At 46.4% G+C, this 20,643-nt stretch overlaps 1 protein-coding gene across 1 annotated transcript in view; it reads left to right on the top strand.

The window, feature by feature from the left end:
- Window positions 1–20,643, top strand: part of LOC142574786 (uncharacterized) — a 128,932-nt gene that overhangs the window by 51,147 nt on the left and 57,142 nt on the right. The window contains exons 9-11 of the mRNA XM_075683800.1: window positions 7,580–7,636; window positions 9,765–9,886; window positions 18,202–18,439. Coding sequence (XP_075539915.1) covers window positions 7,580–7,636; window positions 9,765–9,886; window positions 18,202–18,439 — 417 coding nt within the window. The remainder of the gene's footprint in view (window positions 1–7,579; window positions 7,637–9,764; window positions 9,887–18,201; window positions 18,440–20,643) is intronic.

Here is a 20,643-nt window from a genome sequence, read left to right as displayed (position 1 = left end):
GGCTGAGCGTATACGTCGCATGCATCAGGGTGATGAGGCGTGTCCGACACCACAGAGTCCAGGGACGCGACGGGCCAACGCAAGAGAGGCAATGCGTTTGAAGCGACTCGCTGCATCTTCAAGTACCAAGGCAAATGAAGCTTGGAAGCGCCGTGACCGCCATCTTGCCGCGGCAAGCCGAGCAAGTACAAGTCAGTCGAGCGAAGTGGATAATGAGGACGGCCAACTACACCCGACACCGCCTTGGAAGACGCGTCTCCTGCTGATTCACAAACGGCACTGCAACATTTCCAGGCGACCGCAAACAGACACATTAACAGACACTTCATCCAGAATGACGTTGCAGGTATTTAATAAACAAAGAAACATTCACATAACAGTGTACTAGTTGTGTGCCTCCGTGGTGTTTCCGACGCAACAAATCGCCATTGGCAATTGTGTCAGGCTTCCACCGTTTCACACTTTAGTCTAGGCAAAGTGTCTTCCGCTTTTTGTTATAGCTTTTCACGTTTGGCATGAGTCCTCCTCCCTATTCTTTATTACTAGGCTTCAATGTTTCATTTTAAGTTTGTAATGCGAAGCATTCCTTGCGAACTTCACGCGTTTTGAATCCATCCTACCATCCGTCCGCCCGTCCGCCCAACGTCGTGATGCCGTCGCTGTCGTTCCTTCAACGGGATAAATATCAGAATAGACATGGGGCGGTATGACATGCATGCATACACAACATGATGAACTACATGTTATGGCATATATGTCATGGCATAAGTATTATGCTGGCCCATAAGTTCTGGCGTTCTTTTTTAAGTTTAGGTTCCCAGAAAAATAAAAAAATAAATAAACAACAACTCGATCATCAATATATTCTCCGTTGTCGTTTACAACTTCTTCCCAACGTTGAACAATCTGGTCAATGCCTCGATAGAAATCACCCAGTTTCCACTCGAAAATCGTCGAATCAAGCCTGCAATTCCACGTCATCATGGAACGAAATTGCTGTCTGTGAAGCTCCTAAACCAATTTATAGCTCTCCTAAGAGACATCGCTTCGTCGCCATACACTTCATAAATTTCTCGAGCAGCGTCTGTGAATTTGGCACCTCGATTAAACGCAACAAGCAGAAGGTGTCGAAAATGCGTTTTTTATCGACTTGACACTCCATTTTAATGACTCGAAAGAACAAATAGGATAGAACATTGAAAAAAAAACACAGTATTTTGTAGATCACATATTTGTCTATTGAATAAAGTAAAAAACATTGCCAACACATTTTCCTTTGGACGCAAAATTTTCTCTTAAAAAGAAACGCCAGGACTTCCGGGCCAACCCAATAGTATGAATGACATGATGTCATCCTGGTTGTTTGTTTATCTCAATATATATACCAGGATATAAATGAAATGCATGTATGATGCCATCACATGCAATCATGATATAAATGCCACGAATTGCATGACATGACATTAATGACATGACATGCATGAACATGCCATCGAATGTCATTCTTGTCATGTCATGCACGCATATCTCACCACACATATCCTGATACACATCCAGTTAAAGAAATGACCATAACGCCATAATCCCATGCCAATTATGTCATTCATGACAATAACGTCATGACATGCATGCCATGTCATTCATGTGATGCATGTTATCTCATTTCCTTCATGCCATGGATATCCTGATATATAACTTCTGAGAAAATGGAATTGACATGAATGGCAATCATATCATGACATGAATGTCAAAATGAGATGACTGTAATGGATTGAATGAAAATATAAGCGTTTCTTTAACTGGATATATTCTGGATATGAGGGCCATAACATGCACGTGTGACATTAATGACACGTCACAAAATGCTTGGCACGAATGCCATATTCTGTATGTCAAGCCATGACATAACTCCCAGGAATGTCGACGAGCGTGACAAGAATGAGTAAATCCATAACATGCATGGCATGACATCACCATGACAAGAACGGCGCCGACCGAGAGGACCAAGTTGTCTATTAACTTGGGCCGATGACTCCATGCTGGTGTTCGCGATTCCGTGATGGTTGTGACATCTTGATTAGCGCTTGTTACGGTTGGCGCGCAACACCCCGGGCAAAAAGGATGCTCAATGACCATACCTAATCGAAACGAAGGGTGGATTCATAATTTGCTATGATTGTTTCAAGTGGTTGCCGCCAGAGGAGGCAAGCACGTGGCACGTCACCGGGAGAAGGGATCAGCCGCCCATTCGAGACCAGACTCAGTGCATGTCACGTGACGCTGACGTGAGCAAGATCGCGCGTACGATTTTAGCGGGCCTATTTAAGGGGCCCCGCAATGTACTTTTTCAATTCATTCATTCTCTTTTTTTATATCCTTCACCAACCATTGAATTAACAGTGCAAGTTTCGCACTAGAAATCGTCTCGTCCCTGCCTGGTCGCCATGGTCTACCGGATGCCTGCAGCCCGCCGACAACGCCACGCTACCCAATAGTAACGCTGGTCGAGGTTCGAGAAACAGGCGTCGCAACAAGTAGTGAGCTTCAAGTAACCGGCGTCGTAAGAAGCTTCGTAATCCCACTTTCCCACCTCTGATTCTCGCTGACATCTGCGCTCGAGCCAGGAGGAACGCGTAAGAGCTTCCCGCCGTCTCAGCACCAGAACACCTGGTGGTGTTTGCCTCCCAGCCACGGCGGCCGTATTTCGATGGGGGCGAAATGCGAAAACACCCGTGTACTTAGAGTTAGGTGCACGTTAAAGAACGCCAGGTGGTAGAAATTTCCGGAGTCCTCCACTACGGCGTGCCTCATAATCATAAAGTGGATTTGGCTCGTAAAAACCCCATAATTTTTTTTAAAACAGCAATTGATAGGCAAGTTTCCCATTAGCGTTGATTTCCTAGCGCCGGACAGTAACTTGCCGCCTCCTCGTTTCTCCCAAAGCTGGTACCGGACTTTCACAGCCCTTCTCGTAGTCCCCAGGCTGCTTAATGAAACCTCGAGGCATCCTCTTTCATGGCACACATAGTGTCCGACTGCGACCACGCTGCATCAAATCCCACTATGGCAGCGTCATCACGGCTCAGCCAAGGCGAGCCGATGCTCCTCGCCACTCGTCTGAACGGCTGTAAAATGACCCGGGCTTCAGGTTGGGCTGCAGTATCGCCGCCAAGTCACCCGTTTTCGTGCTGTAAGTGATACCACGTGCTGCCGTCAGTGAGCATCAATTTAGTCTCTGCGTTTCGTTTCGTTTCGGGACATTACGCTTCAGTTTGCTGTTCGAGGAACCGAACGCATCGACAGTCCCCTGCTCGAACGCAGCTTGTTTCCGCTACCGCTGATACAAAATCAGGCACTACAGTCGCGTCTGTGCTTACAATTCAAGCTTTGGGCATTGACGTTCAAGGGTCTTCGCTCACATATCCACAAGTATCAGGAGTTCCAACTCACCAAAGCCCCGCTCAGCTTCCGTCTCTTCCACACAACGCTCCAACAGAGGTCGCCCATCTGTTCTCAGAACAATTGGGACTTGTAAACGGCTTCATCGAGGATGTTCGTTTCCGAGCTTCAGTGCAACCAGTCTCAGCGAAACTGCATCCTCTACCTCTGGTTCTCCGTGAGCGAATCTCCGCCGAGCTGCAACGGCTGGAATCAGCTGATATCATCGAACGAGTCACAGCGTCCGAATGGATTTCTCCGCTCGTGGTTGTTCGGAAGAAGGACCATTCCATTCGACTTTGCGTCGATCTTAGAGAACCCAACAAGGCTATCGCCATCGCCGCCTTTCCACTGCCGAGGGCTGACGAACTGTTACATCGACTCGCTGGTGCTGCTATCTTCAGTAAGCTGGACTTGCAGTCCGCTTGTCATCAGATTTTATTCTCCGAGAAAAGCTGTGAGATTACTACATTCATCACTCACGACGGCCTCTTTCGCTTTAAGCGTGTGGTTTTCGGATTGGCATCTGCGCCTTCCGCTGTTCAGCCGATAATGTCATCTGTTTTAAAAGACTGTCCAGGTACCTTGTGCTGCCTAAGTGATGTTTTGATTTGGGGCCGCACACAAGCTGATCGTGATAAAAATCTGCAGACAGCGCTTTCCAGAATCTCAGTTGCTGGCATGGAGTTAAATGCAAACTGTGTATACAGTGTCCCAGAGCTCACTTTTCTTGGATATAGGTTCAGTGAAAACGGTATTTCGCCACCGTCAATCAAAGTGCAGTCAATTGTTGATGCTCCGCAGCCAACTGACAAGAAGTCTCTGCATTCGTTTCTTGGTCTCACGCGATACTAAACTGATCCCGCAGCACGCTGAATTGGTAGAACCGCTTAGGAACTGCTAAAGCAAGGACAACCTTTTGTCTGGGATTAGGATACTGAGTACAGCTTCCAGACTATTAAGGAAGTGGTTGCATGCGAATTCGGCTCTTACGCCAAAAGTGTTAAGATCTACGTGGAACGTCGGTGCGCAACAAAATGCCCTCAATTTCGTCCAGGAAATAGTGTCCGAGTACGTAACTCGAGAACGTCCGGTCCTAAATAATCGGGTCGGTTTAAGATTTACCTTAGGGTAGGTCGCAATAATTTCAAGCTAGGCACGTTAAAGAACCCCAGGTGGTCGAAATTTCCGGAGTCCTCCACTACGGCGTGCCTCATAATCAGAAAGTGGTTTTGGCACGTAAAACCCCATAATTCTTTTTCAAGCTTGAAAATGGCAAACGTTAAGAATGCATCCAAACTTTTGAAAAGCCCTGCACGACAGGATTTTCTTAAAAACTTCACTGAAAATAGTCACTCCAGTGACTACCCATCCCTTGATGGTTTCCCACCTTTTATTCTAGTCACTACTGGTATAAGGGATACCTGACGTTTCTTGTAGCGTAAACGTGCAGTAGGCACATCATCACTACGGTGCTGACCGTCATACGAATTTGTCTTTCATGCCAAAAAGTTTTTGAACATTACTTAGGTCTTTAGCATCCTTACGGGGGACTGTCCCAACTTCTTGGGAGTGTAAAGTGCTTTACACGCGCAGTCTTCAATCCACTACAGCAACAGAGCTGTCTCGAGTCAGGCTCAGGGCGAATGAGCCACCCAGCAGTGCTGTCCTAGAGGGCACTGTCTACTTTTTGTACTCTGTGAACTCTTTTTCATGTGTGATCTATGTGTGCAAGTGTGCATCTCGTCGTCTTTCCAAGACGGGTACTTAAACTCTCCAGAACTGTAGTGCAATCATGTTTATTTTTAGTATTCATGTTGTGTGTTTCTCTTAAAATGGGGAAGCCAAAGATGTCCGCTTAGAAAAAAAAGTGTGATAGATACATGTACGTGAATTTTTTTATTGTATAAAGATGTCATCACCAAGAACGCGTGTTACAGTGCTTACATGTGCTCTTTAGTCAACTCAGTTCAAGTCAATAACGACATGTAGTGAGCAGCATTTCCACTGAATATTTTTCAATTTGGCCAACGCCAACTAAGTAATACATATCCGTTACTCATACTAGGAGAAAATCCTATTCGTTGTATAATAATAAATAACATGTCCAGATCTTACACTGGAAAATCTTCATTGTGAAACCCTAACACTTCTGTGTTCTTCTGTAACTTATGACTTGCTTTGTTGCGAGGAGAGCGGGTGGCGCATTTTTCTCTCAGGGGAGGAGTGATGTAATATCCTGTGTCGGCTTCCAGTTTCGGTTTCGAATCGGTTTTCGTCAAGGCGCCACTCAGCGCCAAACACTGTATGTACACCGGCTGTGTTTCCCCTCGCTGGAATAACGCCATTCTTTGCCTGGTCCCCGACTTGAGCAGTCCGGCTGTTTTGTCGGCGGCGCTGCGCGCCCCGGCCATTTAGGCCTCATGCCGTAGGTCCTCCATCCGACCGCCCTGTCGAAGTCACTGCCCCCGTCGATGTCACTACAGCCATCAATGCCCTCGACTTCAGTTTCAAACTTTATGGCATTTTTCGATGCGGGACGTTTCCGTCTAATGAAATGCCGGGACTGCCTTCCCCGCACTCCCAGCCCGCTCGGTTTCGATATTGCCTTGATCTGGCGTTGAAAGTTGACTATCTCGACTTGTGTGCAATTTTCAAGATTAAAAGAAATGGGGTGTAAGAAAGTTTGGCTGGCCCGAGGTTTGCCATAGATAACCAACCATCCCCAAGATTCTAGTAAAAATTTAGATAATTAAAAAGTTTAGTTGTTGAATTTATTTTAATTAGTATTCTGAAATTTACGTTATTCCCTTTATTTATGTTCGCCTCGCCTCGAAATTCCTTTGCAAGAAAGCCACGCTCGCTACGCTCGTAGCCTCTTTATAAAAGAAATCAGTACATAAAAACACTATGCATAGCAAAATGGACAAATACAGTCATTATAGAATCTGTGATCGGTCTGGATAATGACTTTCTTCCTTAGAAATTATTTTAGGCTGCACATCTCTTGCGCATAGGTCACATGTTCAATACCTTTCTTTCTTGTACAGTTGTACCCTTGTTTACAGTATGTACACAAACTGGCCACACTGTAATGATCGAGTGTCTCCCTTTGCGCATTGTGGTAAGTCCAACGCCTCTACATTGACACGACCCGTATAACTGTGGATTGATCACGTCTCAGTCGAATTCCTATCTTCCATGTGGGTTGTGAACACCTCTACAACGAAGACCACTAAAGGTAATTTCTCTGTATAACGAAGGTACATAGGCGTCCCTTACGGCTGAACTGTTGCTTTACAACGAACCCGACGTGCGCCACTGGCCTCCGCAGATCGTCGTCAAGGTAGGCTCTGCGCCAGCGCTAGCGGCAGCGCAATGCGACGCGCTTCACGAGCGTGCCGATCTCAGTGTAGCCATGCTGCAGTGCTCCTGGAATCGCTCATCTTGCACGCTGCTTCTTTTCGAGCATCAGCGGGTGCGATGGCTGGGGAATACATCGCAGTCGATGACGACTTTGGTGATGTAAGCATGACTGACAACCGACGACGTCTTCAAAGCAATCTAAGGCAGAAAGGACGCGAATGTCGACAAAGGCAGCGATGACAAAAACCACGCAAACGAACCGGAAGTTTTGACGACGAGGGAGGCAGTAGCGGCGTTCGACGGTCTGCAGCTTGACTTTGTATATAGCTCCTCTGTTTCGCCGCGGAGCACAATGTGAACCTCGGCGAAATAACGTTGGCTGCGGTCGGCACATACCGTCAGACAAAGTGTGCACAAAATGAAAAAAAAAAATTGCGACCTACTTCACTAAGTCTCTCTTGAAGTCGTGTTAAATAAATGGTTTCGTTTGTTGGACGTGCTTAGCCTGCTCTGTTTTGAACAGTACGGTGCGCGCCCTTTATATACAGCAGGGTGACCTATACGACGAATGATTTTGGAGGTTCCGAGCACTTCGGTGTAAAGGCGTTTGACTGTACATAGACTTTCAAACTGGTTAGACAATGTCTGCAGGGCGCAGGCAACAAATATCTATGGACACAGCATAGATTTGCTACAGTCTTTACAAATGAAGTATAGGGCCTGACCCTTCCTTGAATTCACGCATACCCTGCCTTTTCTCTTTCTCTATGCGCAGAATGTACCAGTCGTGATGCATAAGATACCTATAAGCTTTCAAGAGGTATCGGGTACGGTAAGTGTGTTCTTATTTTCACTCAACTTTATTAGGTTAGACGGTGCTACGATCAGTAATTCTTACAATGTGCCCACCCTGGAACATTTTAATTCTCGTTCACTTCCGCATTTCTACGGAGGCGCAAAGCGCGACCATACTTATTCCGGAGCCTCGCACCTCTTAGATTAAACCGGTACATCATGCACACCCTCTTCAAAACTCTGGACTGAGTGCGATGCATCCCAACGACTACATTCCCGAAGCAATTTCTGAGCAGGATCTAATGGCAGCTGGTATACAAAGAGCGCGATTCCCCATTTAGCTCCTCGGTATGGAACGTTTCCCTCAGCTAGGGAAGTGCCGATAAACAATGCGTTTTCTTCTTTCTCCAGGGAATTTGTCTCCCACTCTTGCAAAAAGCTTTAGCCCGGGCCCAACTCAGATGCTGCCTACTGAAATACATATAAATCGCAAAAGGCTTTTCCGAGATAACGCCCGGGCGAAATTCAATGAAATTTCTTACATTTTAGCGAGAAAGTTCAGTTATAGTGACTCTAGAAGTAGAATTTCCATTTAGAAGCTGGGCCATCTCACAGAAATAGCGAAGAAATGAGCAAGGAAGAAAGAAAATGAATAATGAAGTGCACAAATTCGTAACTCTGCGCCGAAGACAGATATCGTGGATTCTTAAACTACATCCGTTAAAGAATTAAAGCGGACAAATTTAAGATATAAATTTAGAGCTGGCCTAAATTAATAAAATATTTACGAGGTATTTGCGTAAGTGCTACTCAAAGGTTCTCGTTATATTTCGGAGCGGTGTATAACACATCAGTTTTGTACGCTTCAGATGTAATAGTAGTTGCAGTTTACAGAATTTTGGTACTATGTCTTATTGCTAAGTTAAAGAATCCAATACTTTATAGTTTTGGTTCTTTTCAACTTTTCAGCAACGTTGACAAATTTATCGACGGCCGAAATGAAAGGTGTGCTTCCTACAGTCTTTTGCTTTTAAATGTAACATACCCCATCAAATTATAATGCCGTGGCTGCCGGGGAAAGCGATTTCCCGGTTCCCGCGAATCGATGTAGGAGCCGCCGAGTGAAGGCTTCCTCCCAATGACCGCAGCTTTTCCGTTTACCAAAAGAATGGACGCGTCTGTCCGCATGCGCGAACATTTGCTTGGGAGTGACTCATCATGAGGAACAGTCACCCAATGACTGTGAGCTAAAGCACGGGTCTGTGACTTCAGAGGTGGAGCATAATAGGTTCGATACAGCCGCAGGAGAGAGCGATAATTGCGAGTTCCGTGCTGCACACAGCGCAATAATATTTAGCTCAAGTGTTCACGAGCGTTTTACCACTTTGTTCAGAAAGCGTTGCTGGGCCCCTTCAGAACGTCCAGCTTTTGGACGTAGTCAAGAGCCAGTCAATTGATCTTTTTATTATTATTGGAGTGTGCAAGTGCGAATTTTCATCTAACAATTCTGCGTCCGGTGCATATGAACTTGAAAATAGAAGTATCGGATAGAAACAGTCATGCAGATGCCATGCACTATGGGAATCGGTGTAAACGAAGCTTTCGTGTCCACACTGCCACCGTGGTCTGGTGACGTCAGCGCTTGCACCAACCAACCATAGCGTGTTACTGGTGATGATTTCAATTAAAGTTTAAAGCGGTCGACCACACAATAATTACTTTGGGGATGTACGCGCTGCAACGTCTGGTCTACAGTATAACCCCATCTGCAATGCTTATTCGGAGGTATGCGATGATTTGCTTTGGCCAACGCTTAGATGTGACCACGCACCATTATCGGATCCTGGTGTGAAATGTTTTTTTACGTTCAGCATTAAAAAGCCACGCAAGGAAGCGGCACGAAAGTGAAACACCGGATACGGACAAAAGTGTCCTCGCCATTCCTTATCGCTGCGCTCTTCATAGTTTGTAAGCGTAGGCAAACTTCATGGTTGCCCGCGCAGCAGATTCCACTGATCCGATCCGATCAGTAGAAATCGCTCTTGCCCTAGCGCCAAAACGGCACTGACGCCGAGATAATAGATAGTGGATTCGCGTTTTAGTGGTCCGTGTGAACAGCGGTGGCGGCGACAAGGCCCGTAATTTGTGTTTTCTTCTACGCTCAGGAACTGGTGAAACGGGAAATCGCCGCCTACGTTCGCAACTACGGGCGCTATACCTCTCAAGGACGAGTACGCGTCATGTTCCCCAAAGGTCTGGAAGCATTCAAACGCGCCAATAAAAAGGTGTAAGTGAACGCAGACATCCTCTCGTGACACAACAGCTGGACTGATTGAAATGCATTTTTTTTTATTTGAGTCAAAAAAATTAAATTGTAGATATTGCAGCAAGTGGAATTGTCATTTTGTACCACATACTTTTGAAAAAAGAAATGCCATAAATCGGTAAGCATATATATAAAAAAAAATGAAGCACGAAATTGACAGATTCGTAACCAGGCACCAAAAATAGATACCGCAGATCCGTAAGCTGCACCTGTTCGAGTATTTAAAGCTGAGAATCTTATGTGTGTGTTTATAACTTATATGACATTGTTACGGTGCTTGCGGGGGTTTTGCTATTGTCAAACTTACAAAGTAATTAGATATTTCAGGGTGGTATGTTATTGATCTATATTCGCTTTAGCTGTATCGAAAGATGCAGCTTACAGAACTATATATATATATATATATATATATATATATATATATATATATATATATATATATATATATATATATATATATATATATATATATATATATATATGTGTGTGTGTGTGTGTGTGTGTGTGTGTGTGTGTGTGTGTGTGTGTGTGTGTGTGTGTGTGTGTGTGTGTGTGTGTGTATGTTCCTGAATTAGAGAGCGGTAAACCCGATACTTGCGTTTCCTTAAGAAAAAAAATTAAATTCCGGGGTTTCGCGTGCTAAAACCACGATATGATTATAAGGCACGCCGTAGTGGGGGGACTCCGGAAATTTCGAACACCTGGGGATCTTTAACGTGCCCCCAATGCATGGAACACACAGGCGTTTTTGCATTTCACCACCATCGAAATGCGGCCGCCGCGGCCGGGATTTGTAAGAGTGAGCAATTTTAAGAATTTTGTAAAGGAAATTGACAAACTAAAAAAAATATCTGATTCGTACAGTAACCAGATTATTATTATTTTTTCTTTTAGATACCCCAGAACTTATCAGAATAGGGGGAGTGAGTGCTGACGAACACGATTCCTTCGTTTCCATGTATTTAGAAATGAGCTCCTCAAACAACAACAACAACAACAACAACAACAACAACAACAACAACAACAACAACAACAACAACAACAACAACAACAACAACAACAACAACAACAACAACAACAACAACAACAACAACAACAACAACAACAACAACAACAACAACAACAACAACAAAAACAACAACAACAACAGCCACGGCGACATCATCATCATCAACAACAACAACAACAACAACAGCGACGACGACATCAACAACAACAACAAAAATCAGACAAAGAAGAAGAAGGAAACAAAGAAGAAGGACAATAATAATATTGACAGCAACAACAATCATAAGAATAATAAATGCTTATACACTACAAGAATAAACACATGGAAACGGGCGTGTCTAAGCCTACATAGAACTATGTACACGACTAGGTCCGGCAGAGTGGGCTACACAGTGGTTATACAGTCAAAGAGAAAAAAAAAAATGCTAAGACAAGACGCTTAATATAGAGCAATGACAGACAACGTAACAAGGAAAACTAAAAAAGAGAAATAAAGCAAATCTACCAGATACTACCAGCAGAAACGCAATTAATAAAGAGGCTAACAACTTTGTTCAACTGTCTTTTTGAAGTCACAGAAGAGAAATCTAATCGATTATTAAATATTTTAGGAATATACACACTTCTTCTCGACTCACCCTATCTAGTAGAAAAACGGGGCACTGCGATACACTTTTTTCTCAACAGTCGTGGAGCGCTATGTAGGCAACAATAAAATCCTCACTCCTACAGTGGCAAAGAATCGTAGTTTTGGTAAATATAGCCTGGAATGCAGAACATCGTAGCTCATGAAAAATGGTATTTGCGTGAAATGTGCTCCCGAAAGCTACACTTCCTAACATAATTTTTTACTGAATTGTCCATTAGGTTTTTGCCAGCGTTCTGAGCAGGACAATAAAAACCATAATGCCGTATTTAAGCACATTGTACGCTGGTGCATGTAAAATACCTTTCTTTACAGAGGGCAGCACCATGCCGTTTATGTTAAAAAGCAGCCTTGCGGTGCTCCTCAGCTTTCTACAAATTAATGCCATGTGACGCTGCAACAACTATGCTGCTATCGAAATGTATGTATGCCAAGGTATTCGGTAATTTCTAAATATTCAACTGGGGTACATATATATGGCGCACATTGTTCATCAGGCAAAAAAGAAAAGAGAATATTGGAATTTTTATTGTTTAGATCTTGAACAGATTTCTAGCATTTTCTTGACTTGCTGCTGCATTGCTTCACGCTCTTTCTCAACCACGCTATACGGATGCTGTCGGATGGGCATTGCTGTTTCCTCCGTAATGATGCGGTGTTTCGTCAGTGGTGTTTGACGCACTCGGGACGTTGAAGAGAAGCAGTCCTTAAAATCGTCAAGCAGTTCCCTGAGACTTTGTTTCTGTTGCGGCGCTAAACCTGGGTCAACGTCGACGAGGGGTGCATGTGGCATCGCATCGGTGGTCAGTTCCTCTTTTACAGCAAAGCAGTGTTGAACGTGGTCAATTTCGTCAACGTATGCTACAGCGGTGCCTTTACTGATGTGCCGGCGTTCAATGGTGAAATTTGTCAGAAGTACCTCTGTTGGACCACTGATTAGGCTGAAGATACCGCGAGCGGTGACGACACCCTGATGGAAGAGAAGAGCAGTTAATCGTTCGACTACACCGTCCTTGTTCAACTGTTCTCCGCAACTGACGGAGACAAGACTGCATGACAGTGGTGGTGTGCAGACATCGTCGTCGGCGACACGTAACGATGTACGTTGGCGCTCTTCGTCGTGGCTCGTGTCCGTACTAGTTGACAAGGTTATGTCACCGCACTGTAAGTTAACTACGGCGCCGTACTCCCGCTAGAAGTCCATTCCAAGGATGAGTGATCTGCAGCACTCCTTTAAAATCACAAGAGTGGCGACAAAAGCTGTATTTCCTATCTGGAGTCGTGCAGTACATCTTCCTGCAACAAGGTGCAGGGCAATCTTAGCACGGGCCAAAACATGGTCGCTGCTACGCCATCTTCTTGACCCCACACAAAGCAAGGCAATTAGCCAGCAAACAATCCAACGTATCCTCCACAACCATTCTGGTTCTGATGACGAAATCCTGGAGGAGTTGCGGGCACGGTACATAGGCGATTCCAAACCCGCACAAAGACAACCTCCAACATACAGCGCGAGTGACAATTACGACCTCGACAGGCCGATCACTACCACTGAGGTGCAACAAGCACTCCATGCACTCACACGAAACATCACCCCAGACTAGGACAAAATACATAAAAAGCTTCTGCGCAATCTGGATGATGGCACTATTCAATCTTTTACTGACCTGTGTAATCATCACGGGGAAGCGGGTACGCTATCAGGAGACTAGAAGCACGCGGACATAATACTCATTCCGAAGCCTGGCAAACTCTCCAGCTTAGAAAATACGAGACCAATCTCAATGATGTCATGCCTAGGCAAGCTTCTGGAGCATGTCAATCTGAACCGGCTTCAACCTTACGTAGAATCCAGCGACCTCTTTCCCGAAACAATGTTCGGATTCCGGTCCCACCTTTCTACCCAGGACAGCCTTCTTCAGGTGAAGGAACAAGTCCTTGAACACATCTCACCATACTCTAGCACTCGATCTCAAAGGTGCTTTCGACAATGTGGCTTACCATACAATTCATACAAACCTAAGTCTCACGAACTGTGGTCGTAATACTTACAATTATATACGCGCCTTTATAAGCAATCACACGGCCACGATAGGCATTGGCTCACTCAGAAACCCGAAGTTACCTACCCGCAACAAAGGAACCCCACAAGGTGCTGTTCTATCACCCACCCTTTTCAATATTGCTATGATGAAATTACCTGACAAACTCAACGCAATACTAGGAATCAGGCATGCAATATACGCCGATGACATCACTATCTGGACCTCCACTGGTTCCGAAGGAGAGAAACAAGACGCCCTTCAACAAGCGACCGACGTCACCCAGCAATATGCAAAGACAAGTGGTGTCCGGTGCTCCCCCGAGAAGTCAGAACTATTAGTCGTCCAACAGAAATCACGAAGAAAACTACCCCACATCACATTCACCGTCGACGACAAAGAAATACCCACAGTAAACCACGTCCGCATTCTCGGCCTCCACATCCAATAGGACGGCGAAGGCGCATACACCATCCAACGTATCCAGCAGACCACCTTCCAAATCATGCGAATTGTCAGCCGCATCAGCACAAAACAACACGGACTGAAAGAAGACGACATAATACAGCTCGTCCAGGCCCTGATAATCAGCCGCATTGCCTCCGCTACCCCGTACTTACTCCTCAGTCCCAAGGAAATAGATAAAATAGACGTACTTCTTCGGAAAGCTTAAAAGCTTACAAGCAAGCGCTCCGCCTATACCATCGGGAACAGCGACACTCAAGCTTGGAGTCCTAGGAGTTCATAATGCTACAACAGAAATCATAGACGCCCACCTCACAAGCCAACGAGAACGCCTAGCCCTCACACCAACAGGAATAACAGTCCTAGGTCGCCTTGGCTACCCCACACATGGCAAAGGCCACGAACAAGCAATCCATCTGGCCCCCAACTTCCGGGAGCACATCAAGGTAGCCCCTATATCCAGAAGCATGCACCTGGAACATCATGCCGATCGTCGCCAAGCTAGCGCAAATGCGCTACAGACAAAACATGGCAGTCTCCCCACCACACTATACACAGATGCCGCGCAGTACCCACAAAAAGCAGCCATGACGGCCAGCGTTGCCGACTATAACCTTCAAGAGGTGGTATCGACGACGGTTCGTACTGCCAGCGCCCTCGTAGCGGAGGACACAGCCATCGCCTTGGCCATATCACCTCTAGTCTGACCAACGAGTACGTCACAATTATTACTGACTCCGAGGCAGCTTGCCGTAGCTACGCGAGATGCAGAATATCTTCAATCGCCCACCGACTCCTCAAACAAGCCTCCCAATTCCCGGACGTTCAAATAGTGTGGACTTCAGGACACGAGTGCCTACGTGGAAATCAGCATGCGCCCGCTGTAGCCCGAGCTGATCCTTCCCGGGCGCCGCAAGAGAGGGATACGGCCGCATCTATGGAGCCCGTACCTTTACAATACAACGTCAAACTACAACACCACAAATTGAACAGACGACAATGCCCACCTCCACACAAGACCTTCTCACGGGACGACGCCGTAACATGGCGACAACTACAAACCAATACATACCCCCATTTAAGCAGAGTACACGCAATAAAACCTACACTATATGCATACTATATCCATACACTATATCCATACAACTGTCCCCTTTGTAACGATTACGCCTCCCTATATCACACCACATAGGCGTGCCTCAACGTGAAGGCGGTCCCGCAAATACCCAACCCCACACCCGAGCAGTGGGAGGCCGTGTGGACTAGTTCGGACCCTCGTAACCAGCAGCAACTGGTGCGGCGGGCCCCGGAGACTGCAAGAGCCGCAGGAGCCCTGGACTAAGGGCACCTCCCGCACTAGCAGAAAGACATCTGCTTGTTCTTTCTTTTTTTAAAATAAATGTTTCACCTCCTTCTCCTCCTGTAGGTGTCATTATCTGGCCCCCGGCATTTCGAATATAAGGGCCCATGGGAGCTAGTTGGGACTAGATTGTTGTGAACAGTCACATGTGTTGGATTGCAAGCCCCATTTTCTAAGTCGGTGATGTCGCTCACACAGTTCCTTACAAGAGGACGAATTCCGGGCAGAGACTTTGCAGGTGGCGGCTTGCGCGGTGCACAGGTGTCTCGACGCGTGGATGATGTCTTGAAGGGCTGGATTCAGGGCTACTCGCAGGAGTCGTCCCTATCATTAGGCGATGATGCGATCCCCAGCACCTCCACCAGTGTCGCCGCTCACTGGAGACAAGAGTGGAGGGCGGTATTTAATCGAGAGAATCAGGACAAGCGCTCAGTTCAGGCTTTTTCTCTATAGCGCCTCGCTTGCACACACGAGGTCGTCGTCTTTGTCGTCAGCGTGGTTGGGCACAGATGGCGCCGCGGCAATATAGAAATAAAATTTATCACCACCACCACCGGTGTTAATTAAGCGGTCATGGTAAATGCGTAGAAACGTTTTTTCTGAAACCATTCTGTGGTATCACGGCTGGATTTAGAGGTGCTATTCGAGACCACCAACATGCATACAAATGGATAAAGACGCATTCCTGCGTAAAAATTGAGGAAACGTGCTGGAGGATTGAATCACCTTGATAATCTGCAGACAGAACAAAGAGAGCAGAGGTCCCGCATTACAACGTGTTTAGTGTGAGCAGAACAGTGCAAGGTTGAACTAAACGGCACACCAAGATCTTTGATCTCAGAGACCTTGCACAATGGAACGGAACCTAGAGAATAAGAAAACGAAATACTTGCTGTATTGCGAGTGAAAGTCATAACATTGCTGCTAGCAGTACTCAAGGCCAGGCCGATCACTTTACAGTATTCAGAAAAAGAAAACAGGTAGTATTGCAAAATATGAGTCACCAAAAGTTGCTTAAGGATATCGAGGTCATCGGCATATACAAGGGAATAGAAATTCCGAATAGGGGAAGGAAGCCTTTTAATAAAAAATTAAAACAGGAGTGGTCACAATGAGTCTTGAGGTACCCTGCTAGTTAGTTGCCTCATAATAAGACGTTTGACCATGGACATTTAAGTAACATGACCTATCAAGAGGATGCATGCCGTACAAGAGATTGGCAACTGAAGAGTCATCACCATAGTGTGTAAGCTTACGACGTCATAAGCTATGCTGAGGTTGCAGTAAATGCTGTCAACTTGCTACCGCTCATCTACCGGTGCAGATATCAGCGTCATGACACTTGCGAGGTTTGTGATAGTTAAGCAACCAGAGAGAATTTCATGCTGATTCAAAACCTAGCAGCTGCTCGCACTAAAAGGTAGTCCGCTGTATTCACATAGGCTCTTCGACTCGATTGTGTATTCGAAATGCTCATTGAGGGCAGTTTTCTTTTTCAATATGTTGTGAAGAGCGAAATAAAGAATCTTGGATGTGGCGCAGAGAAGGAAAATCTGCTGAGCATTAGAGACACTAATTTTACAGCCTCACTGGAGTACGTGAGAAGCACTACCAGTTTTAAATGCAATGGAAAATGGGAGTTTTCAAGCAGTTATTAAACAGTTAGAATAATGGGGCAAGTGCAGTTGAAATGTTTGAGAATGGCATAGGTGATGCCATCTGGACCGCAGGTTGGGGACAGGTTCAAATGCTTAAGGCATACGCTGATCAGTTCTTCATCTAACAATTAGCACAGAACTAGGTGTAAGAAACGACGTGTTGCTCTGACAGATACCTGCGTTGAATCTTGAAGCTTTATAAAATGAAGAGAAATGCGCAGCAAAAGAGTCGGCCACCGTTTGGACTAGTACACCGCTAAAGTCACACAGGCGAAAACACTCTCCAAGTTTGCTGGTTCGCTTGCGTATCGCGTTTCCAAAAGACCGCAGGCCAGATGGGAGAGTTCCTCTCCAAGAACGCAATATAGGAGTAATGAACCCGACTACAAGAGAAGGAATCACGCAAAATATCCCGAGACCCTGTGAACATCTTGGAATAGGATCCTTCATTTTGGGAAATGTCGCGTGGCCCCGAGAGCTGACATGAGAATTGACGTTGCTTCAGCCGCTTGCCGATGCTGCAGTATATAGTATACAGCGTATTGACAAGCACGTGACCTCGCGCCTCGTCTGTGTGCATGTTTGTCTTTCTCCTGCTCTACGCAGAATGCTCCCATGTCGCCTATACAGGGTGTCCCAATCATCATGCACCAATATATATATATATATATATATATATATATATATATATATATATATATATATATATATATATATATATATATAACTGCGGATGCCTCGTAGCTAGACAGACTCAAGGTAATGTCGTTTGCGTCGCTTGGAGACACTCAGATTATATTTTTTCACCGCCTAATTACCGAATTAATCTCAATTAATTAATCAACTTCCCAAATATCATAATTAGATGAAAAGTCTCAAGTAGAAAATTGTAGCGCAAGGTGAAAAACTCCCGATGCAGCTTTCTGTTGCTAAACACCTGCTATATAAAAGTGTCTTTCCGAGCGTTAAAGAAGCCCGCGAATAAATCGCAAGATGCCTCCCGCGGCCAGTGGCGCGGCCAGGGAGCGCTCGTATCCTTAAAAAGAAGCACGTGGCGACCACCGTGTGACGATTCACCCTCGCCCGATTTCCAACAGGAAGGCCGTGGACCGAGTAGCCCGCCAGGTTCAGTGGCTGCACGTGGCAGCTCGGCTCGCGCTGGCGACGGGCACTGAGCCGGCGGCCAGCGCCACGGTGACCCTGATGACCGGCGTGGTGGGCAAGGCGCACAGCGAGCGCCGCTGCCTGACGCTCTTCGACACCGAGGCCCGGCCGTTCGCCTTCGACCGCGTGCGGGCGATGCTTCACACCGACGAGACAGCCGCCAGGGTGAAGGTACATCCCAGGCTGTTCCGAAAACATTTCACTGGCACGCCTCTTTAGTGCGTACGCGTCACGGTGAGATTTCAAGGTTTTGTGACATCGCGCGAAAGTTGGGCGAAGCTGGCGCGGCCCGAAAAAAAAGTGTGACCGACAGCGGAGAGCTAGTGCCGAAAAAGACGAAATAATCGGAAAGAACTTTTTTTTGTCTTTTGTTCGACGTAATTATGCGCAATCAATCTGCACACGTCGTATGAGATGGAGAGTTCTCGTAGTTTTCGTGACGTCGCGTGAAGGACATCCTCCTATACTCTCCTCGTAGCACCTAACGCAGCGTCGAAACTGTGCGACGCTGTACCGGCTGTACCACCTTTTATCACCTTTCAGGTCGAACACGTTTTAACGCTTCATCGCCAGAGTCGAAATGCCATCGTCGTTTTAACATCCACCGCATGACATAGCCACATATAGGTATGTGCGATTGTGTAACACGTAGTTGCTGATGACGTCACACTCCGCGTTTCTCTCACATTCATCCAGTACTTATGCAGAGCTCAGCAATCGGCGTGTCGTAAGTTCGCGTCGAACGGCCGGAGTAGAAATCAGGCAGTCGGCGTTACACGATCACTGTCACCTTCTTCTGGCTGCTGTCGTCACACATGTTGATGTTCGTTTTACGTAAACACGTTGGGCCACCTGGTAATGCTTTGCGTTATCCCAAATGATGCTGGGTAGTCAGCTACTAGCAAAATGCTTCGCCTAACATCGATTCTCACAGTGCATAGGATGTGCTTCATTTTTTTTTATGGAATTGGCCCGAAACGCGGCGGAGAAGGAACCTACATGCCCGCAGCACAGTGCCTGGAGTGAGGCAAAGAAATATTCCTATCAAGAAATGTGCGATCGTGGTCCAGTGATTAGAGCAGCGGGCTGCTATGCTTGGACGTAGAGATTCGATTTCACTGTCGGTCATTTCTTTTTATTGGAGAGTTGGGAAGTGTGGCGAGAGAAGAAATTCCTCCCCGTCTACTGACTTGCCGACCTGCCGCAAAGTTCCTGGAATGAAGCAAAGAATGTTTCGCATTAAAAATAAATTAAGCGTCTGATGGAGCGATTAAACCTGGGTCCCGCAGCACAAGAACCCGATACTCTGCCCGTTAGTACACAGACACAGGCATACGTATTTCGTGTCAAAGCCGACAAGCGCTTTGGGGATATTATTGCGGCTGTCGCTGTATAGCAACAACTTGCTTATGAAAGCTACAGTGCGCCAGTTTCCTCCACCCGTTACCGTGGCAGCTAACTATCGAGACAATACGTGACACTGTTTTGCCTTGACTGATTGCTTGTTTATTCAGACACACACGTAGCAAATTCCACTGACGATTACGATACCCCCAATGCGAATCTTGACCGCAGCTGTTTAGGCGTTTTGAATTTAGGATATATTGTGGCAAAGAATTTGATTTCGAGCGATAGGGTGGTGCTCGGTGGCGTCATAGGCCTCTGCTCGGGCGTTAAGCAGCAGCGGCAGACGAAGCCTTTCCACCGGTTGCGCCGCTCACTGTTCGGAAAGAAAGTGTGAACACGGGGACGCGTGGCTCGCGCGGCGCGCATTTGCGGCGGCGGCGCCGCAGGCGAAGTAGGGCATGCGCAGTAGGTCCAGGCCAGCGGTTTGTTTCCACGCTGGTCGCATGCCGCTGGCCTGGTCGCCGTCGGCAATCCGGCGGCGACCAGGCCAGCGGCAGCTTTTAGATCAGCTCAAAAAAGGAAAAGCATTTTCTTGCATGATATAAATCTGCTTCACTGAGAGTTGAACGTTCCGCGCCGTAGCTGCGTAGCCAGGCGCGCTGACGCGAGGCCACCCAAGTGCGCGATAACAGGGAGGAGCTGTTCCCCGAGATCACGCCGCATTTCGACGCGTACAAGCCATGCCGCACCGTCTGCGCATGCGTGGGCGCGCGAACGTGAGCTTGCGCGCCTCCGCAAGCGTACGTGTGGTCTGGACTTAAGAGCTGCGCTCTAAGAAAAATATGGAGGGAGTGGGAGACCTGGACTGTATTCAGAGGAAAAGCCTCCACTATTATATATTATAGGCTGCTGAGCATTTTTGTTTTGCTTCGATTTCTGTATATGTAGGGAAAGACAAAAAGAAAGAAGAAAGGAAGAAACAGGCAGACTGAACTCCAATTGACACGTACCCAAAGCGAAGCATTCTT

Source organism: Dermacentor variabilis, chromosome 3 (assembly GCF_050947875.1).
Source record: "Dermacentor variabilis isolate Ectoservices chromosome 3, ASM5094787v1, whole genome shotgun sequence".
NCBI classification, from domain to species: domain Eukaryota; kingdom Metazoa; phylum Arthropoda; class Arachnida; order Ixodida; family Ixodidae; genus Dermacentor; species Dermacentor variabilis.
This window is presented reverse-complemented; position numbering and strand designations above follow the sequence as displayed.